This window comes from Pinus tabuliformis, chromosome 4_1 (assembly GCF_031772625.1).
Source record: "Pinus tabuliformis cultivar Carrire ecotype Pingquan chromosome 4_1, CPIR1, whole genome shotgun sequence".
In the NCBI taxonomy this organism is placed as follows: domain Eukaryota; kingdom Viridiplantae; phylum Streptophyta; class Pinopsida; order Pinales; family Pinaceae; genus Pinus; species Pinus tabuliformis.
In genome coordinates, this window is record NC_142303.1 from 191,306,102 (window position 1) to 191,328,253 (window position 22,152).

The 22,152-nt window shown below is 41.9% G+C and overlaps 2 protein-coding genes across 3 annotated transcripts in view; both read left to right on the plus strand.

The window, feature by feature from the left end:
- The first annotated feature begins 4,037 nt into the window (after positions 1-4,037).
- Positions 4,038-4,634, plus strand: LOC149174857 (uncharacterized). Its single transcript, XM_089420992.1, has one exon. It carries the CDS (start codon positions 4,038-4,040, stop codon positions 4,632-4,634), a length of 597 nt encoding a protein of 198 aa, XP_089277118.1.
- Positions 4,635-6,680: 2,046 nt separating this feature from the next.
- The window catches only part of LOC149174858 (NagB/RpiA/CoA transferase-like superfamily protein), a 132,425-nt gene continuing 116,953 nt past the window's right edge, over positions 6,681-22,152 (plus strand). Inside the window, exons 1-2 of one of the 2 annotated variants that reach the window (XM_089419439.1) lie at positions 6,681-7,611; positions 7,719-7,841. In XM_089419439.1, the coding sequence (XP_089275565.1) occupies positions 7,020-7,611; positions 7,719-7,841 (715 nt within the window). In that variant the 5' untranslated portion in view covers positions 6,681-7,019. Of the gene's footprint in view, positions 7,612-7,712; positions 7,842-22,152 lie in introns of both variants that reach the window. The other variant, XM_089419438.1, reaches the window with a different exon arrangement.

Genomic DNA, 22,152 nt, shown 5'->3' on the forward strand with positions numbered 1-22,152 from the left:
ATAGCACCAAAAATGTTAATCTCATATGCCTTGTTAGGGCCAGGAATGTCTAAACAATCAAGACGTTATTTTTCAAACATAACCCTAACCCCTATGGCTATGTTGTTCATGTCGTATGCCTTTTTAGAGTCAAGAATGTCTAAGACTCTAAACAATCAAGGCAATATTTTTAGCTGGAAACAAGTTAAGAGCTCAGCTCAAACATAACCTATGGCTATGCTGTTCATGTCGTATGCCTTTTTAGAGTCAGGAATGTTTAAGACTCTAAACAATCAAGGCAGTATTTTTAACTGGAAACAAGTTAAGAGCTTAGCTCAAACAGAACTCTATGCGTGTGCTTATCAGGGATTGTTCTAGAGGGACTCAGCTCCACCTGGGAGAGTTCCAAGTTAAGAGCTTAGCTCAAACCTAACTCTATGCTTGTGCTTATCAGGGACCCGAGTTCTTCTAGAGGGACTCAGCTTCACCTGGGAGAGTTCCATAGGGACCCGAGATCTCCGGGACCCAAGTTCTCACCTTGTCTTGGGAGTGTTCTAGAGGGGCTCAGCTTCACTTGGGAGAGTTACATAGGTACCTGAGATCTCACTTGTCTTTAGTAGGGACCCAAGTTCTCACGTTGTCTTTCTGAGGGGTCCAAATCCTCACTTCGTTTTGTTCTGGGAGGATTCTCACCTCGTTTTGGTCTGAAGGATTTAATACCTTCTTTTTATGAAGGACCTAAGGGCCTAAATTCTCACCTTGTCTTTATGAGACCCAAATTCTCACCTTTTTGGCTTTACGAGGCAACCAAATTCTCAACTTGTCTTGTGTTTGGAGAGTTTCATAGGGACCCAAGTTCTCACCTTGTCTTTATTAGGGATCCAAATCCTCTCTTCGTTTTGGTCGGAAGAATATTTTAGATTTTCAAGAATCAGCAAAAATTGTTAAGAATATTTTAGATTTTTCAAAATCTAGAAAAATCAGCAAAAATTGTCTAGAAAATCAGCAAAAATTGTCAAAAATATGGGAAAAAGGAAAAATCACCAAGAGAAAAATTGGCAATTTTATCAACACTGTTTTAAAGGGTAATTTCAAAATTGAATAGTGCTTGCTTTGCATTAGCCCCGCACATTCAAACAAATTGCTGGAAGTTCACCCAATTAAGTAATATACTAGATTAACACAACCTCCTCTCCTTTACTTCTATTATCATTTCTGGATCTTTTCTCATCCTTCATCTGACAGCACTCTACTCCTCGACCTTGAACTCGTGCATACTTCAGGGTTCCATCACATGGAAGCCTTCCTATGAATGAACATAGTCGTCTACACTTTCATTCTCTGATTGACATCTGGATATTCTGCTGTTTGACATCGGGCACAAATTTTCCTCTTTCCGCTTGACATCTGTTTCCCACATGCATCATTATTCCGGGTTTCTCATCAGCTTGGGTTAGTTATGGCCGTAACCACCTTACCCCTAACTGCATTCTCACCTCATTTGCCTTTTGCGTGCCCGGAGGAGCTCTGCTCACGACCGACGACATTGATGATTTGTGGCAACAATCGCCTGTAAGTACTTGAAGGCATCTGATAATATCATGGTTTCTAACGGAATTAACTTTTTAATAGCAATATATCAACATGTTTTCTAATATTATGTTTTGACTTTCTAAATGTAATATACAATTATGGTTTTCAATGAAATATATTGGTAGGGGATGGTCATGGTGGTCACTAGCAAGCTAGCAAGCTTCGTATATGCTTGGCCATCTATAGAGGTTTCTTGATTTTGGGTAATTAACTTACTCTAAAATGAAATAAGACATTCAATGTGTTCCTTGTAATATAGATATAAACAAAACATCTAAAGAAAAGTAATTACACAATGATCTAGTCCAAGAAAACAAGGTTTTCCACAAACCAATTAAGCCTTTCAACCTTTTCAGCTTATTTGCTTATATCAAACATTTGTGCAGGGTTTCAACCAATTAACATTTCATTGAGTATGTATTTACAAATCAATGATTTTGGGATCAAATCCCACAAAACAATTATATACCTGCTCTTCAAATTCCTTCAAGCTTTTGAATGTAAAACCAATGAATTATCAATATAATTTTACCATAATAAAAAACAATTAGAAAGCCTTTAGCCAACTCAAATTGCTCATTCGTTAGGCTTGAACCAACATCTCTTCTAGAAAAATTCAACAATTCCAATTTAATAATCCTATCGGCCTTTCTTTGTACTTTTAGGACAATTGCTAGTCTGTAAACTCTGTCTGGTTTTTGATCTGGATCTCTGTTGCTCTCGATGAGTTGTATCGAAGTGGCAAATTTGGTTCTAATACGTCTGTAATTGCAATCAGAATATGCACTATACGGTTTTACTATCTCATGGTGGTTTTTTCCCAGGTTGCGAATTTCTAGTGTTTTTAAAAATGACCTGAATATGCAGTTTCACGAAATAGTTTTGGTTTTTGATGTCACATATAGACGCTTTATTTTTTGTTCAAGTATTCTTTAATGGTCCTCTGGATGGGGTGTTTTGATGGCAGGTCTTTGTAGCGTAGGGTTTGTTTTGTAACTCCCATTCTTGTCGTAAATTTTGTGTAATGGGTTTCTGCACACTGTTTCAATATAGATACTTATGTAACATTGGGCTTGTTCTGCTATTCGCTGAGCACTAATAAGTGCCTTCACACAGTATCGGCATGCCAATGCTCTCTATAACCTATAGGCCAGTTAGTTGCCAAACAGTAGATAGATCGGATGGGTTTGTGCATACTGTTTCAATATCAATACTTCTGCAACATTGGGCTGGTTCTGCTATTTGTTGAGCACTATTAAGTGCCTTCACACAAAGTGCTATGTGAAAATGCATGTCAATGCTCTCTTTGAAGCAATACGCTAGTTAGTTGCCAAACGGTAGATAGATCGGTTCTATTAGATGGGGTACTTGAGTACATTTTTGTGATAAGTTGGCACATTCTTTTTCAAAAAATATTTTATTTAATCAAGTTTTTGGGTTAAACATGTTTAAATGATGAATGCAGTAAGATTGACATGTAATGCTCTGGTAAATAATTGATTATTTTATCTTAATTACATTATGGAGGTGGTTATCATTAAAGAGAATTAGTTTAGAAATTTAATAATTTGGTAAATAATTGATTATTTTACCTTAATCACATTATGGAGGTGGTTAACATTAAAGAGAATTAGTACATTATTTACAAAGCGTCTCTCCCAACAAAAGATGAAGAATTTAATTTTGATTATCAGCCTAATCACATTAAGAAAATAGTTTTCCCTTCAGAATGTCAATTGTTTTGATCCTGGGTAACAACGTGTATAAAAATTCTCTTTTCTATTAAAATTCAAACACCATCGCACTTTGTAAAATTCCACCAAAAATATTCCTGTTTATCAAATATTCAGTTGGATGTCATAGATTATTTTCAATGAACATAACACTTTGAATCCTCGTTGATTTTGGTATGTATATGAATTCAAATGATTTATGAGGAAGTATTCGTCCATCTTTGAGTAATCTTACAAAACTCTACTGGTTCATTCTGGTGTGTGCTTGGCCTTACAAGTGGAATCAGGTGGCTCATATTTTTGGTGCATTCGGTCTTTCGTGATTAGACCCATCTCTAGTATCTCATGGCAACTCAAGCTCAAGCCTCAACAAACAACCATCAAGAGCATTCCGAGTCTTTCTCCACCCCCAGTTAAAATGCCACTCAGTTCCTGCTGCGATATCTCTTTTAAGTCATTCTCTTTCCTCTCCATTTTCAATTACAAGCCCACCTTCAATCGCATAAAACACTCATACTCTATCAGTCAATGTACACCCGATTCAATAACCCACAACTTCAACCCCTTTAAGATCACCTTCAAAAACCTGGGTATTTCTCAGTTGATATATGCGCAACACAAAAACAACATTCTCAAGGATGTGGGTAAGCAAACTCTGTCAATGGCATCCATGCTCTTGTTCACCTTTCTGAACAAGAGTTGCAGGCTTTGGAAGACAAGTCAGAGTGGAAAATGAGAATCCTTACAAGGTCTGGGCCATCCCCATCTCCTTCAGATAAATCCTTCAGGGACCTATGGCACCCTGATGACAAGATTGTGATTATAGTAGAGGACATCTCTTCCCCAAACATCTTGAATTTCGGCACAGGATTAACAGTGGGTTCCAGGCTTCCTCGTCAATTCTTCGGTGAGCTGCAGTCCAGGTATGGGAATCAGTTTTTTGTATTGGAAGAGGGCTATCAGGCAGCCCTTTTGAATACAATTGATGCCATCAAGCAATGCATTGTTAGGGAAGAGGGATGCAATAACGTGCCTGGTTTGACAGATGACCTGTACTTTTTAACTCTTGCGACGTCCATTGCTGGGGGTTGTGTGTTTGGGTTTGCTGCTCAGCTTAGCCCTCAGGGTAGAGTGGAGGGTTCATGGCAGTGGGTTGTTCTTCTTTCTCCTCTGTGGCTATTGTTATTTGCTTCGTTTGGGATACTTCCAATTGTGGGGAGAACTTCGGATTGGGAGCCTTTGGTAAAGAACAACTTAGGGTTTTTAAGAGCAGCTACTGCTTTTTATCTGACACCCATCTTTGGAAAATCACCTATTGAGAAAAAATGATTTAACTCTGATATAAAAGTCTGGGAATTTTTTATTTTGTAGAAGTTCAGGGCTCAAATGCAACTCATGTTTATTAGTATCCTCAGGAGGGTTGCAATGGCTGCTTATAATTTTTTTCAATGTAGCCTTATGTTAAGGGTTGTCCCTGTGGCATATCTGAACCTGTCTCTCTTATATGGGACTATTAATCCACTGTTTGCATTGAAGGAAATGGAGATATAACACTGAGAGTGATCATGCAGGACTGCATCGATTAATGGGTCTCCTTCACATATCCACCATGCTCTGTAGTGAGATGGAATTGGTTCTCATTGCTGTAATTGACTCTGTGTTTCTCTCGCCAAAACAATACTGTAATTAGCTGTAAAGTTCCCAAGTCTGACATTCTCTGTGCTCAACAGCCCTGTTATTCTGGTTTTAGTTACATTCAGCAGAGAATAAATTTCGTTTTGATTTGTGTAAAATAAATCTTTTATTGCAGGCATTATTGGAATAAAGAAAATAATTATTTTTGCATGAGGTGCCAAGTGTCACTATTGAAAATTTCTATAAAAGAGGGAGAAAGTTAGTGAGAAAGGGACTTTTTGAACACCCTACTATTGGATTAATATCCTAATGACATTGTGTACTTAGAGTAACTATCAATATTTGTGGTGATTTTAGTAAAAATGGAGGTCATGTTCTTCTGTTCATCTCCTCAATGGGTATTGAATTCCCTTCTTCATCATAATGTTTGTAAGATTTATTTCTTTCTTTCGTAGGCTTTGGCGTCCTACTTTTGTAAGATTTATTTCTTTCTTTTGTAGGCTTTTGCTTTTAATTCCTGCCTTTCTGAGCTACGGTGCTTTAAAGGAAACTAGTCTTAGCCTTTTTCTCGATCTAGGTGGTTTGTAAGGAATAAAAATAAGATGTGACATACCCTAGTAGATGTTGTTACCTTTTTCTCCAGCTAGGCATACTTATATTTGTTCCTTAATGTTATTGCATCTAGGGTTAAATTAGAAAAAAACTTACTAATCTCTAAAATTTTAAATGCATATATTCCTTAATGTTATTGCATCTAGGGTTAAATTAGAAAAGAACTTACTAATCTCTAAAATTTTAAATGCATACAATTAAGGTTGTGAAAGCATAGTAGTCGAAAAGGGCTCCAGATACAAACATTAAGACCTTAAATTATTTACAAAATGTAGGCCACCATTATACCATTTAATGGGAGAATAATGAGTACCCATCAACATCATTACCATAGGTTTCTCCCATAAAATGGTTTTGGGGTCAATGTCAATAGTGAAAATATCATCTACATAATAGTCAACATTTTTTATATCTGCTTCTCGTGGGATTGAATTTGAAGAGCCACACTTGATTCTTCTTTACCTTCACTATGTTAAGACAATTTAAGTACATATAGGTTATAGTTTTAATGTTATAGTTAACGTGTTAGGTATTAAAGTTTATGTCTTGTAACATTTTAGGAGTTACAATGTGTTTATGATGAGAGTGTACTAGGGGTCATAATTTTTAGAATTCATTGTGTTAAAAATCATATTGCACTATGGTTTACTTAATAATAGAGTTATTCCCTTAAGGATTATAAGGTAATAAATGCCATTTTTTCTTGATGGTAATAGTGGTTAGAAGTTGCATTTTGGAAGGGTTTGCAATTCTCCAAGAGTGATCAAAGTATATTATGGTTGTTTATATGGGATATGGGACATATAAGTATTTTGACTTTCATAATGGTTTTTGGTTAAGACACATATTGTATTTGATATTATAGTGACCATAGTGGTGAAAGATTACATTAAGAAAGGGAAACAATTAGTGGAGCTAATATATAGAAATATCTAATAACAAATTCATTATAGGTATTTTTATTTTTTATAAAAATATTTTTTTGTTGTATTTGCCTTCTTCAATTTATGCCTTACGGCTTTTCCTTTGCAACATCTGGTACAAACACTCGTAGTAAAATATGAATTTCCAATTAAAATTAAATATAATTTCCTCTTTATATCCCAACACAAAATACATTTTTCGCTCAGAAAACGGGACCATGACTCATCTCAACTATCGAACACCCTTTTCTTTCTTTCCATTTGTCTCGTCAATTTCAGAATTCCATCACTATCCTCAGAGACTTATCCCATAGCAAAACCCAACACAAATTCCTCTGCAAACACCGCCGGCATTTGACATAACTGTTTCGCAGATGACCTCATATATATTCTCCCCACGTTTGCGTCTACCCACAGCCAGCCAGTCTACAATCAATCGACGGCCATTTGAATTATGAGCGCCAGGATTACAGAATTGCGCAAAAATTAAACCCCAGCAGAAGAAACCCAGGACGAGGTGGTTGTGGTGGGGTTCGATCCTGCGATGGATGCGAGGCGGGCGTCGAGAATGGTGATTGACCCCAAGGTCAGGCAGGTGGGCTTCGTAACACCGGGCGCCGAAACACAGGGAGGAGGAGGAGAATCGTCATTGTTGGCCACCGTCACAGCTACTGTGGGGGGCAATTCACCGTCCCCAGTGATGATTCCGCCCCCACGCCACGCTGAAAACGCGCCCGGGGGCGTTCGTGCGGTGCCCTTGCGGGTACCGTCGCCTTCTGTGAGAAGGCATCCCCACCTCCCCGACGACGACTCTGCGACGTCGATGCCCATGGGGAGCTACAATCCCTCCGATTCCGTCCTGGGAACGTCGCCCGTCGTCTCACCTCCCAACAGCAAGAACGGCACCGATCTCGGCTACTACAGCATACACTCCCAAGATTTCTCCGACGACCACTACAGCATCACCGGGCCCTTTGATTTGAACCCTCGTCGTGACAATCCCTCCCACAAGCTTACTCCCGTTGGCGCCTCCGTCCCCAGCAGCGATTCCATTGACATGGCCGCCACGCGCCCGCACTTCTCTGCCGCGGCCAGTTTGCCTCCCATGGCCTCCCTGCCACCCCCCACAAAACGAGGTTTTGCTTTTTTATAATTTAAATTCATCGTTTCTTTTATTTGTACTTGTTCGTGAATGCAAATGCCGTCATGAGGGCTTAGAAGATTTCTGGTTATTCAGTTTCAGTCGAAGGAGCAGCCGGAGGAGAAGATTCGAAATCCAAGGCGTTGAAAGAGAGAACTTCAAAGGCTGAAAGACGTGCCCTTCAAGAAACTCAGAGGGCAGCTAAAGCAGCAGCAAAGGAGACAGGTACTGCTTTTTGACAAACTGTACAGGGAACATATTCACAAACCAATCGAAACCCATAATTTTTTTTGCACAATTATACAATCTTAAAATAACGAGGCCGTTCTTGAACTAAAGAAGCCACGTTTGGCTTGGCCAGGATATGACTCGGATTTGGCAAAAACTCGTGAAATATGGATAGAAAAAACAGGAAAAAACACAATTTCACATAAATTGTTCTGCCCTTTTTTGAAATCCTTCTTTTCAACTCCAGAAGCATTACAATTGGCCAGAATATGTTAGGTACCGCAATTGTTTGACCTGGAGGGGCAGACCACTTATCACAAGCACTTCTTTTTGGTTAAGCTGTTGCAATATGGTTGCTATTCCATCAAAAATTCCCTAGGAGTTGCCCTTTGATTCATCTGCTTCGTGCCTCTGGGTGACTTGAATCTTGTTGGGTGGCCTAACATGCTTTTGTCTTCACTTCTGAACTGCAATTCCATGGCAGTTTTTACAGCATTAACTTCCAAGGTCTGAAAACTTCGTGATTTAAGTTGGATTCACAAGATTTTGTCATCAACGAGTTTTTGGCTGGGTGGAGTCATTGATCCAGGTGGGAGTCATACTCTTACATCAATGCCGTGAGCCTTTTCCTTGTCTATGGATTTCGTCGAAGATTCATTTTCTTTGCTCAATTTTCATGTTTTCTGATGATCAATGTTATAAGTTATAACTCTAACAGCTTCACCACTTCCGCAAATAAATATATATCCAATGAAATCCGGAAACTGTTTCCAGGTTTCTAAAGATTTCCAGTTATCGGAGACTGTTCCAGAAGCTGCTCAACAGTACTTGCAAATCACTCAGTGGTTTCCAAAAGTTTTAAAAAATATCTGAGGCAGTTTCAACTTCCAGCTTGTCGTATCAGATCAGGGCAAAAAGTGGCAGGCATGGACACAGGGACCTTCAAAGTTCAGATAGGCCCCTATGCCACCCTTTAGACTCCACAATCCGGATTGATGAGGCTTTGACTCTCTAGTCAGCCACCTTTTGGAGGCCCATTGGTCTCCACAAGTTTGTTGCAGAGCTGCTCCAAGAATCATGTTGCTGCACGCCACCAAATTAACACATAGTTTATAGACAACTCAGTTCCAGTGCTAGACGCCCTTGGGGTAGGGTGCCCCCCATCTAGCACAACAAGGTTTCCATCAAGACTTCTCCAGAGACTTTGATGCCAGTAGAGCAGGGCTTTCTTGTTCCTGTGCTTACCCTGTGATGTCCCAAACTAGATTTCGCAATAATCTTCACAATTACCATCGAGACGTTTTTAACCAGCACTTTGCAAAAATGACATTGCCAATGATTTTATGCTAATTATTAATGTAAGGACATTTTATAAAACATATCACTTGAAACCCTCGTTTGACAGTAGGCACAAGCAACAAACTCAGCCGTATTATATTAAATATGAATCTTAATATACTTGAGAACTTGTTAAGACACCCTAGCAAGATGGCATAAATGGCTGAAGATATAAATGGCTGACAATGACCTCTCCAATGAATTCGTTGATGCCCAATGAGAAACCTGGATGGCTCCTCCTTCAAGACTAGCTAGGGTGGAGTCTTTCACCACTGAAGACTAGTTATTTTAATCAACTAGGGTGGATAATTGCTCCACCGAAGAAGACCGTGCTCAGGGTTATAAACCCTCAAGCAAGCTCCAAGAGCCAAAGTAAACAATCCATCCAATATCCAGACTTGCCTAAAGAATGATCTTGAGCTCCTTTTTGTAATCTTTGGCCATCCTAATACCATGGGTAGGTATTCCATGGATACCAATACCGTGGGCAATCATTACATGGGTTCCAATACCATGAGTACCAATACCATGGGCAAGTAAATACATAATAATGTGACTTTATAAAGTTCCTTCCTGTTCTCCTGACCATATTTTAATCTAATCAAATCAATTGTTCCCCACATTGATCACTCAGAAAAGGGACATGACATAGTCCATCTTGTCTTGCGTTAATTCTCCATACATCAAAACTACTGTGAAATTTAACTCTCTGCTTATGGCTTGGTGAGAGGAAAAAATCACATGAGACAACCTTATCGTCATAAGGTCCATAATAGTTAATCATATGGATTATTCGTCCTAGTTCTTTAACCATAAACTATGCACAAATACTTGTTGCAAGAAAAGAATAATCAACAAGAGTAGATTTCTTTTTGAACTTGTTATTAAGCCCCTTGAACTACCATTATGTAATGTTCCTTCCTAAATTATTTTGGAACATGATTAATTTCTACATTTTGGGGCCAATTTTGGAGGTGACGGGGCCCATTTCATTTTGGGGCCAATTTTGGAGGTGAAGTGCCTTGAGGCACCACTATCAATAAGCCAATTTCCCAAGGAGTCCGGAGGAGAGGTAGTGGATAGGGCCAATATAAGATAATATTCATCTTGCTTATTGTTAACAACATTTGATTCATACCTGGAGTTCCTTGCTTTCTTGGAAGGTTGACCATTTCCATGATTTCCCGCATTCCTCTTTCCTTTGCCATTGGACCTTTCATTCCTTTGATTGTTGTTGTTGAAGTTGCCCCTAGAGTGATTGTGATCATCATCATGTGATGTGTCCTTTCTATTTGGACACTCCCTCACATAGTGGCCAAATTTATTGCAAACAAAGCATCTTCCCTTCCTTCCACCCTTCGATCCGGGCTTTCCTTTGAAATGACCTTTAGACCCAGAAGTATTTCTCCTTTTGGCATGAGAGGAGAAAGCAGTGGGGTTGCCTCTATTTGAAGGCATTTCTTGCTCCACCATCCTTGTCTCTTGAATGCATCTCGACATGAATTCTTCAAACCCTGAAATTTGATCATTATTGAGAAGAGTGGTTCTAAATATATACCATTCGGATGGGAGCTCTCCAAGGGTAGTGATGGTTAGTTCCCTGTCAGGAGTGACTTCTCCAATCGATAGAAGATCATTCTCGGTCTCAGTGATCCTTAAGAAGTAGGATTGAATATCGTCGTCCTTGCCCTTCTTAATATCCTTCAACTTATTTTTGAGGAACAAAACTTGATTTGCATCACTAACTTTAAACATGCTTACCAATCTGTTGTAGATATCCTTAGAGGTGTTCAAATCGGAGATGTAGGCCACCAGACGCTTGTCAATGGAATCTCTGATAATCTTCTTTGTTTTGACTTCACCCTTAGTGTACTTGTTCTTTGTAGCAGCTGGTGCAATTGATGGAGGCTTCGGGATTTTACCCTTCACATAGTCCAACACTTCTTGTTCTTCCAATGTCAGATCAAGAGACATCCATCTGTGATAGTCAGAGTTCTCACGGAGATTGTCTTCGGCCGGGAAGTGGGATGAGGAACTCATTGAGCCTTTTGTCCTTTCCAATTGTCTTCGGTGATTGCTCTTTCACTCTTGCTTGGGCTTTGTTTTCACTTCACATCTGATACCATGTTAATTTTGGTACGTTCTATGCTTAGGAGCAATTTACTTCAAATTTCTTATTAGCCCAATATCAATTTCCAGAATAGCAATCACATTAGCATGATAGTAAAATGTAGATAGAACACAAATATAAACAGTAGAAGACAAGCCAAGAAAAGAGGACACAAGATGTGGCACCAGCGAGGGACAGACCCCAATGTGGGGAAAACCTTGATCAATTCTTCTTATATTCTTCAATAATTCAGTAGAGAGAGAGAGAGAGATAGTACAAATATATAATTCTGTAATTTTGTGACAACAACTGCAAAACCCTAACTAGCAAGTCAAAGCTGGTCAGCTTTGACCTCTAAACAATCCCGGTCAATGCTCAGTCAACTCGGCCTCCAACAGCGAGAAGAGGCAGTCCAAATCAATCTGAAATATCCAGTTAAACTTTAGTTAACTCTGGTTAAATCTGTGGTCAGCCTTTTGATAGTTAACGCTAGTTAACATGGAGACAAAATGAGGTCAACGTTGTTGTCCGGAACTGCAGCCTGCCTAGGAGAGGCAGGGTAACCCAATCCGGCAGGGTAACCCAATCCGCAAATGTTAAGGGTCAACGCTGGCCAAAAAGACACCCTGCAATTTCGGTCAACCTAGGTCAATGCTGCCCTAATCAGAATACCCTTCTTCCAGCCACACGTGTGAGAGAGATGCTGCTCCTTTATGCGTACCCAATCAAGAGGAGAGAGAAGGATGTGAGATGAGATGAGTGAAATAATGCCACAAGGTGTCCTCCTTTTATATGCAACGTTGAGGATAAACTCAGGGTGAAAATCACTGTTTGGCTTGCTGGTCGACCTTGACAAATTGTCAAGAATACAAATAAATTCATATCTCCATGAATACATGTCGGAATTGGATGATCGTTAGATCAATCCTACACCTCTCGGAGAGAAGAATCCAAGAAAAATATCGGCTGCCATAAATGAGGTGACGCATATGGAGTTTGGCCCTAGTTGCCAATTTTAACATAATTTCTCCACCGAAGAAGATCGCGCTTAGGGTTATAAACCCTCAAGCAAGCTCCAAGAGCCAAAGTAAACAATCCATTTGATATCTAGACTTTCCTAAAGAATGATCTTGAGCTTCTTTTTGTAATCTTTGGCCATCCTAATACCATGGGTAGGTACTCCATGGATACCAATACCATGGGCAAGTAAATACATATTAATGTGACTTTATAAAGTTCCTTCCTGTTCTCCTGACCACATTTTAATCTAATTAATTCAATTGTTCCCCCACATTGATCACTTAGAAAAGGGACATGACATAGTCCATCTTGTCTTGCGTTAATTCTCCACACATCAAAACTAATGTGAAACTTAAATCTCTGCTTATGGCTCAGTGAGAGGAAAAAATCACGAGACAACCTTATCGTCATAAGGTCCATAATAGTTAATCATATGGATTATTTATCCTAGTTCTTTAACCATAAACTATGCACAAATACTTGTTGCAGGAAAAGAATAATTCAACAACAGTGGATTTCTTCTTGAACTTGTTATTAAGCCCCTTGAACTACCATTATGTAATGTTCCTTCCTAAACTATTTTGGAACATGATTAATTTCTACATTTTGGGGCCAATTTTGGAGGTGACGGGGCCCATTTCATATTTATTAGAAAACTTAGGAGTTAGAAGTTACTTTGGGATTTTGTTAGTAGCATGTGGGACCACCCAGACAAGGAAATACACACTCCGTAAGCCAATGGTTCAAAATGCATGATAGGGAAAATCGAAGGCTTAGTGAGGGACCCACAAAGGAGGGAAAAAGGAGGGAAAAAGGCTCCACGAAATCTATAAAAAGGAGGTAGCGCTCTTCATTTGACATCTTTGGCATATTGAATTTCTTCTTAGTTGCTCGAGCTGCTTAGTCGGGTCACTTGTTGTTTAGCACGAATTTTCCGAGCAAAGAACTCACCCTTTCTTCAGGGGACTTCGAGTGCCACCCTGGAGAGGTTCTTCCATAATCTTTCGGAGGTGATTTTCAGTATGATTTCCAGCATTTGCTTTCAGAGTTTTTCCTGTGGTGCGTATTTCTAGAGGATGTAGTGGGGAAATCATATGAAGGTCCTTTTGCATTCCTTAGAGGTGTTATTGTTGGGAGAAATTCTGGGAGAGAAGCTTTGGTGATTTGCTGCTCACTAGGGTGATTTTTTCGCTGAAGGTGATAGCTTTCTTCAGTGAGGATTTCGCAGTTCTTGGGGCCAGCGCAGAGGGTAGAGATTGGGCATACGAACATGTTGGAGACTCAACCACTGGAGTTGTTCCTTGCCGGAAGAAATAAGGGAAGTATTGGTGGAGGTGATTGCTACCTTTCTAGAGTGTTTGGGGAGGATTTTGCTGGAGTATTGACAGTCAGTGTGTTTCAACAGTTTTGGAGGGCGTAGGGCTTTTTGGGGGTCGATTTTGGAAGGTCAAAATCCGGCCAAACCATTTCTGGGTTTTTGTGGGTTTATTGAGAGGAGTCTCTGACTAATTTTACAGAATTTTTTGGGCGATATTCGGGCCATAAAACCTAATTCTTATAGTAGGGTGAATTGCAAGTTAGCTGGGGGATTTGCACCATTTTGTGGGTTCGACTTTGGCTTGGAGATAGGGCAAACCCTTTCTGGGTTTTTGGTGGAGAGTTCAAAATTAATTTGGCGGAATTTTTGGAGCACTTTTGGAGGCCCAAACAAGGGTTTCCTCTAGCCAGGGGTTGCAGAAGCACACATTCCATCCCTTGTACTCTCATTTGATAATAAAATAGCTCAATTTGGCGCAATTTTGGTGCAATTTTATGGGTGTTTAATTGCTGTCTGATTTTTTTTTTTTGTCGTATGCGTATTTGCTTGTTTAGCACTGTTATTTTCTTTTTGGAAGGAGTTGGCCCAATTGTGGGTAACCAGTAAGATCATGGGAGATTTGGGCATGTATGCACAGTGACGGGTTAAACCGTACACCACCCATGGCTTAAGGGAGATTCAGTATGCATGAATTTTTGGGTGGAATTCACTGGAACGATGAGAGGTTGGCTCAGTTGAGGAAGGTTTTAGACCAGATCCATCCTTATCCTTACAACAAAAGCACTAGAGGTGCACAAGCCGTGGGAGTAATCTACACCATGTGGGGCAAGCCGACAAAATCAGGGCACCATTTCTCCTGAAAGGGAGCAGGTAGACCAAGGACAGTTAGAGGGTGAGTCAAGGAGACAATTTTGCTGGTGGAGACTTGGTTTTAAACATTAGGGGCTTGAGGAGGAGGTCGAGAGTACACATGGTCATGAGGAGCACATCGATATACCCAGTGTAGCATAGGGGTCACCATTGTTGGAGACCTCTTTGATAGCACTAGTTGACACCTTGACGGAGAAACTGGAGCATACACCCATAGAGCCATCTTATGATTTGGTTTTTGTCGTTGATGAGGTGCCATTTGTTGTTGAGGTATCCATTAATGAGGTGTCCAGGACCGTGTTCGGATTTTCAGGTGATGGCAGCCCACAACAGATTAGGGAGGAGCTGGGAGACAACCATTAGTGAGGTGCTGGTGGGCACAAAGGCACCCAGATCCATTACGGAGTTTTTAGAAGACAACTACCTTCAATAGTATGGAGAGCACCTTGAGGAGCGTGAGCTAGATGAGGATGTTATGCTCGATGAGTTACTTGTGGAGGGACAGTTTGGGACACCTATTGTGCCCATGGTAGAGGGGGATGGGCAATCATCTGTTGGACCTGCCATCGACGAGGAGCAGATAGATGCACAGGTAGCCAACAAAGTTGCAGTCCTTCCAGAGAGTAACTCTCTTTAGGCTTACGTAGATGGGGCTTGCAGTATTGTTAGGTTACCTCTGCACGTTGGAGGGAGATTGGCTGGATTACCTAGACAGGTTGTATATGATGATCGGGCCAGTGAGACGAGGCGACATGAGTTGCGTAGGGTGCAACACTCGCATGCACAGGTAGCCAACAAAACTGCAGTCCTTCCAGACAGTAATTCTCTTTAGGCTTACGTAGATGGGGCTTGCAGTATTGTTAGGTTACCTCTGCACGTTGGAGGGAGATTGGCTGGGTTACCTAGACAGGTTGTATATGATGATCGGGCCAGTGAGACGAGGCGACATGAGTTGCGTAGGGTGCAACACTCGCATGATGGACTTGCTATGTACTCGGGGACTCTTGCATTTGATCCCTCTCATGGGGTTGGGTGGCAAGCGATTGAGTTGGTACCTGATAGCGTTGACTAGATTTTTGGATACATCCATGATCGAGAGCATAGTTCAGCAGTGGCAGTGGTTTGCCAGAGGGGCTTGAGAGATGGATCATCATTGGGACCCGGGTGGGACTCCCCACCACTCCATGGATTTAGGGTCAGTCATGGCATTAACAGGATGGCAGATCCACTGATTGGACTGACCCCCATTCTCATATTCCCACCAGAGTTTTGGACAACACCCGTGACAGGTCGAGCAAATAGAGGAGCATGCAGACTCCATGAGTTGTCTCGGCATGTTGGCCGTATGTGGGGGTAGGAGTTTGTCGAAGGAGGTGGCATTCACATGCCACCAACCAGTGCCTTGTATGGAGTTGGGGATTCCTCACACTTGTATAGGGCACGAAGGACACCGAGGAGCAAAGCAGCAGTGGCATCACTACTAATGCCTAAGCCTTAGAGAGATTCACTTCTTGGGCTCCTCAGGGAGGATTTGGAAGGGAGATTCCGTCATTGGAGAGCATGGTGACCGTGGAGGTGATGATACAGGTTGGGTGTGGGCCGATGCATATGGACACAAGATTTAGGCCATCACATCTAAAAATGGGTAGGAGTATCTAGCGTGGACCACTGTTCTGTAAATGGGCATGGAGACGCATGGGGTGTGTCGTAGTATGTTGGACTGCGCTGTGGAGTGGGAGTGCCTCACATCACATTGAGTACATGCGGGGAGTGACAGGTGCAATGACACAGGTGGGACATAAGATGGTACAAGATGGTATAGCCATAGTCGGGAGTATCCAGTGGTATACCGGGACATGTTGCGGCGTACAATGGTATGTCGAGGAGTACTGCGATATAGGGTGGTATTTAGTGGCAAATGATGGGGCACAACGGGTGCTTGGAGCGTTGCCTCCTAGGAGACTTATGGATAGGGGTACTACGTGTACCATTGGATGCAGCCCACCTAGGGTCGATGAGGACACTGTTGAGCATCTGGGGACACCATGTTTAGTGGAGAAAGGGCTTCGAGGTGGTTATCAACAAATCTGAGTCAGAGAGGGGGTTGTCCGTAGGATTACGGCAGGCTCTTTATCATACCCATCCTCCTCCAGTATTGTTTATAGTGGCAAAGTGTTTGTTTGTTGCCCCTTGACACGTTCCATTCAGGCAACATGGCTTAGGCAGTTGGATGAGACACCTCGTGTCACGAACCAGGAGGAGACTTTCTAGTTGAGACACTTGGTAGGTGCATGAGTTGGCAAATACAGGCTTAGGGATGGCGTGATTGATTGTCGAGGTAGCATATGTTCCACCGTTGGGCTCACACTTGGGGAGGCGACTGAGAGGGAGTTGCGTGTTGCTTTTTTAGCTGGACAACTTGAGGCGTCGGGGGAGCATGAGGTGCAGGGGATGGTAGTACTTGTCAGCAGGATTATGCTGAGGCTTCCGACAGTACCCGAGAACATCATCAGGAGCTGGAATAACAGAGCTTGCTCTGTGATTTGTCTGGCGCAGAGCAGTTGGTTATTTGCGACATAGATTCTTGATGCTTCGTGTCTACCTATTGGATACCTACAGGAGACAGAGACGGGGCACAGAGGGGTCCCAACAACTAGCAACATAACACAACAACATGCAAAGAGGATTTGGGGTTGTGGACCTCCAGTATGGTTATGGGATCCAGGGATCTAGTGGATTGGTGGGATACTCCACTCCTCAGTGAGCTTGGTCAGAATAATAGGAAACTGGTTCATTCATAGGCAGACACATGGGGAGTCACCAAAGCCCTTACCATAGAGCGAGGCAAATTGTTGCTCAGGATTGGGGCCAACCATGGGGCGATAGGCACTGGCACTATTGAGGCGCTTTGGCAGGTTAGGCCTAACCTCGATCATCGCATAGATTGTGGCCGAGAGTTATGCGAGAGGAGGTTATGGTACGAGCGTGCTAGACAATTAGTGATGATCAGGGTGTTTAGGTGTCAATAAGATAGTTTCTTACTACGCTGGGCATGGGTTCCTAACATCACAGTACTTAGCGGTTCAACTACCATAGGGGAGAGTTGGTCTCTATAGGAGAGGGTCATCCAAATTTTCCATCGGGTTTTTTTGATTCACTGATGGCGTGGGAGACTTCATTAGCATGGCAGGATGGCCAACAAGAGGATATCATTCGCATGGGGATTGAGTTGTATCTTCAGGGGCCCACAATCAGAATGCATGGGATGGATTATTCGGTAGGGTAGCTTTATGAGGATTTGGACAAAGTTTTACATTGTTAGGATGCTATACTAATTGGCAATAGACAGAGTGGTTCTAACGCCCCTATCTGGCAAGATAGTGAGTGGAGTAAGGGGTGCTTCACGTTGATCAAGTTGGCATGGGATCTTGGTATTGAGGGACTCCTTCACTATAGGATAGTACAACGAACAGGGACGATCCAATGGCATATTTGGGACCCTGGTGAAGTTTGCAGAGACAGTGGGGATCCACAGTCAGAGAGGGTGCTTGTTCAGGCACTGCTTGAGGACAAGCAACATTTGGGAGCGGAGGACTGTAATGCCCCTTCCTAAATTATTTTTGAATAGGATTAATTTCTACATTTTGGTTCCAATTTTGGAGGTGATGGGGCCCATTTCATTTTTATTAAGGCTTAGGAGTTAGAAGCAAGTTACTTTGGGATTTTGTTAGTAGCATGTGGGGCCACCCACACAAGGAAATACACACTCCCTAAGCCAATGGTTTGAAATGCATGAGAGGGAAAATTGAAGGCTTAGTGAGGGACCCACGGAGGGAAAAAGGCTCCACGAAATCTATAAAAAGGAGGCAACACTCTTCATTTGACATCTTTGGCATATCAAATTTTTTCTTAGTTGCTTGAGCTGCATAGCTGGGACACTTGTTGTTTAGCATGAGTTTTCTGAGTGGAGAACTTGCCCTTTCTTCGAGGGACTTTGAGTGCTACCTTAGAGAGGTTCTTCCATAATCTTCCGCAGATGATTTTCAGTGTGGTTTCTAGCATTTGCATTCAGAGTTTTTTCGGTGGTGCGTATTTCTGGAGGATGTAGTGGGGAAATCGAGTTGAGGTCCTTTGCATTCTTCAGAGTTGCTATTGTTGGGAGAAATTTCGAGAGAGAAGCTTTGGTGATTTGCTGCTCACTTGGGTGAGTTTTTGGGTTGAAGGTGATAGCTTTCTTCACTGTTCAGTGAGGATTTCACAGTTCCTGGGGTCAGCGTAGAGGGCAAAGATTGGGCACACGTGGGTGGTGGAGACTCAACCATCAGAGCTCTTCCTTGCCGGGAGAAATAAGGGAAGTATTGGTGGAGGCGATTGCTACTTTTCCGGAGTGTTTGGGGAGGATTTTTATGGAGTATTGATAGTCAATGTGTTTCAGCAGTTTGGGAGGGCATATGGCTTTTTGAGGGTCGATTTTGGAAGCTTTTTGGGGGTCGATTTTGGAAGGTAAAAATCTGGCCAAACCATTTCTAGGTTATTGTGGGTTTATTGAGAGGAGTCTTGGACTAATTTTACAGAATTTTTTTGGGTGATATTTGGGCTTGAAATTGTAATTCTAATAATATGGCAAATTGCTAGTTAACTGGGGAATTTTCACCATTTTGTGGGTTCGACTTTGGCTTGGAGATAGGCCAAATTTTTTTTGTTGTTTCTGGATTTTTGGTGGAGAGCTCAAGATTAATTTGGCGGAATTTTCTGAGCACTTTTGGAGGCTCAAATAGGGGTTTCTTCCAGCCAACAGTTGTAGAATTTCTAGGGCCAACATAGAACATTGAGGAAAAGTCTTTCCTTTGCATTTGGGCAACATTTTTCTCACCTGGGATTGTCTAGCTTGCTTTGGCAAGCCAGGTGCACACATTACATGCATTGTACTCTCCTTTGATAATAAAATGGTTCAGTTTGGCGCAGTTCTGGTGCAATTTTATGGGTGTTTAATTGTTGTCTGAATGTTTCTGTGTTGTATGTGTATTTTGCTTGTTTAGCACTGTTATTTCTTTTTTGGAACATTACACATTAGCAACTATGGTTGAGGATTCCCATTCCTTAATTAGTTTTTGTTATCACTCCAAGAAACTCTCCTAAGTTGTAGCTCGGAGATGCCTGGTAACATATAAATTCAACTATTGTTGCAATGGATGAATGGAAGGAATGATGCTTGTTCAAGCTAGATAACCACTTCTACTTTGCTTCACTCCAAACATGCGTGAACACCCCCAGGCTACAAGGCTTTAGACCACCAACTATTCATAGTTTAGAGATTGGGTGAAGATGGAGAATACCGACCACACCAGAAGATGCACAAGACCATGTGATGACCGGCTGCAACCAATAAAGAACCCTGTAAATCTAATCTACTAATACACAGACAGGATGACAGCTCTCTGGCACTAGATAGAAAGAAACCTGAATAACCTATTCAATGATACATTCAACAATCTAACACATAGATAGGATGACAACTCTCTAGTGCTAAACTTCAAAGACCAAGAATACAGCATATCAGGCACAACTTAGAACAGAAGAAAATGGAAAGTGAGCAGTTAACAGCAAAAGAAGCTTGTATTAGCTGAAAATGAAGACGAGACGCTGCAAGTGGCAAAATATCCACAGTCTCCAGAAGTTGAACCTTACATCAAAACATCAACCATCAACCCTGATTACATCTTGTTTCTGGGTATTTATAGATTTTACATTACAAGGGCACTCGGGCCGATTAGGTATGGGGGGTCATAGTTGACCACCAACTGCATTTAATTGCCTGATGGAGTTTCTGACTGTGTTTGCTTGATTCAGAGGATGAATCTGACCTGTTTAGGTGCTGTGCTGTCCTCTTAGGCAGTTGGAGTGTTCGTACCAGTGAGGCTCCATAACTGATAAATGCAGTCACTGGGTCGTGCTCTGTCCCTTTCTCCCCTGGCCATTCCTTCTGTTAAGTATGGTTGTTGGGGTCTATCAGTGACTGATAATGGCAAGCTGGTCACCTTCTTCCTTCGGGCAAACAGAGTGGTCAAAGGACGTGGAGTGCATGGGTGAATGGACGGTCGAGATGATAGGGAAGGATGACCATTGGATCGGGAGAATAGATGGCAGGGATGGCTCGACGGAGTCTATCGGACGAGGTGGGAGCGGGTTGATTTTGGACCGTTGGATCTGTAGAGGATAGATCGAACGGTGATCGGGCGGTGGAGCTGCGCGGGAGTTATCGAGCGGGGTGGATAGGTTAGGCGGTAAACGATATTGATCGCACCATCTTCAGGCATAAAGCGGTAAAAGGATGGGGGCGTGCAATCCCACTCAGTGATCGACACATAGCGGCGGATGAGAGAGAAAAACCGCTCTCATCACACGCTAACGTTCGATTGGGTTACAGGCGCGGGGAGAGCGAATGCCGTCGGATCTCTTTGGAGATGATCGGACAGTTGGGAAAAGAGTGCGCAGGTTGCTTTATCGGGCGCGACGAGAGCTGTTGGATCGACGGGGAAGATCAACGGCTGAGATGAGGCGATAGGTTTACAAAGGCGTGAAGTCATATGGCTAAGGTTTCATGGCGGGTCTAGGCCTTTGCGCTCGGGGTTTAAAGTAAAAGGGGTTCACGTCGGGTTTAGAGGAAAAAGCAGAGGAAACGGAGGTGAAGGAAAAAGGGAAGATGACCCTTATGAGCTTCCTTTTGAGCAGAACCAAGCAGATAGAGCTCATCTTTGACTTTGGAAAATCCTCGTTATACAACAGAGCTAATAGTTTTCATAGGACCTCAGTGATCTTCTTGCCTTCATTCATATCAAAACTTTTGGGTTATGAACTTCCACTAATCTAGGGCAAGTCTTTTTGTGGCATTGCTCAACCTTCTAACATTTAGAGGTAAGACAATCATGGGTTAATGTTGGAGGGGTTTTAGTTTGCTTCAAGGACCCCTTTTAGGGATTTTTGTTTGCTTTGTTGGATCTCTCATAATGCCTTCTCTTGAGCTTGATACAAATGGGATATTTTGTTAGAATTGGTTTATTTTATAGGGTTCGAGCCCTAATCGGCCCTTAATGTTGCCCTCCTTGGGTCCATAACCCCCTTGGGTCCACCCCTTCAATCATTTTCCCCTTTACAAACCTCCTACCTTTTTCTGAAGGGTATGGCCTATCCCTTTTCTCCTCGTAATCAAAATTTCCTTTTTATGGAATGAAAGGGAGAGTTTGGTGTGAGGGGTAAGGAATTACTAGTTAATACTATTGAATGATTGCCTTTTGCATCTCCTTTTGGACTAACCTTCACTTAGTCTTGATGATTTTGGAGCCAAGAGGCCCGAGCACAATACGTCTGCTTCTCTTGTCTTTGATTGGTGTCTTTTACTGCAATCCCTTTTTCTTCTTACTGAACAATGCTTGTATGGCCTTGCTCTTCTATTATGCATATTACATTATCTACCTTTTCTCCCTTAGTCAACGTACCTTATTGATTTTTCCCTCATTTTAGGAAGGGCTTTTTTTTACCAAACTTTCTTTATAAAATTGTAGCCATAGTGTTTTACTACATGTCTATATGTTTGACATCTCACACAACAAAAGGGCATCCTTATGTAATCTATGGTTTCCCAATGGATTTTT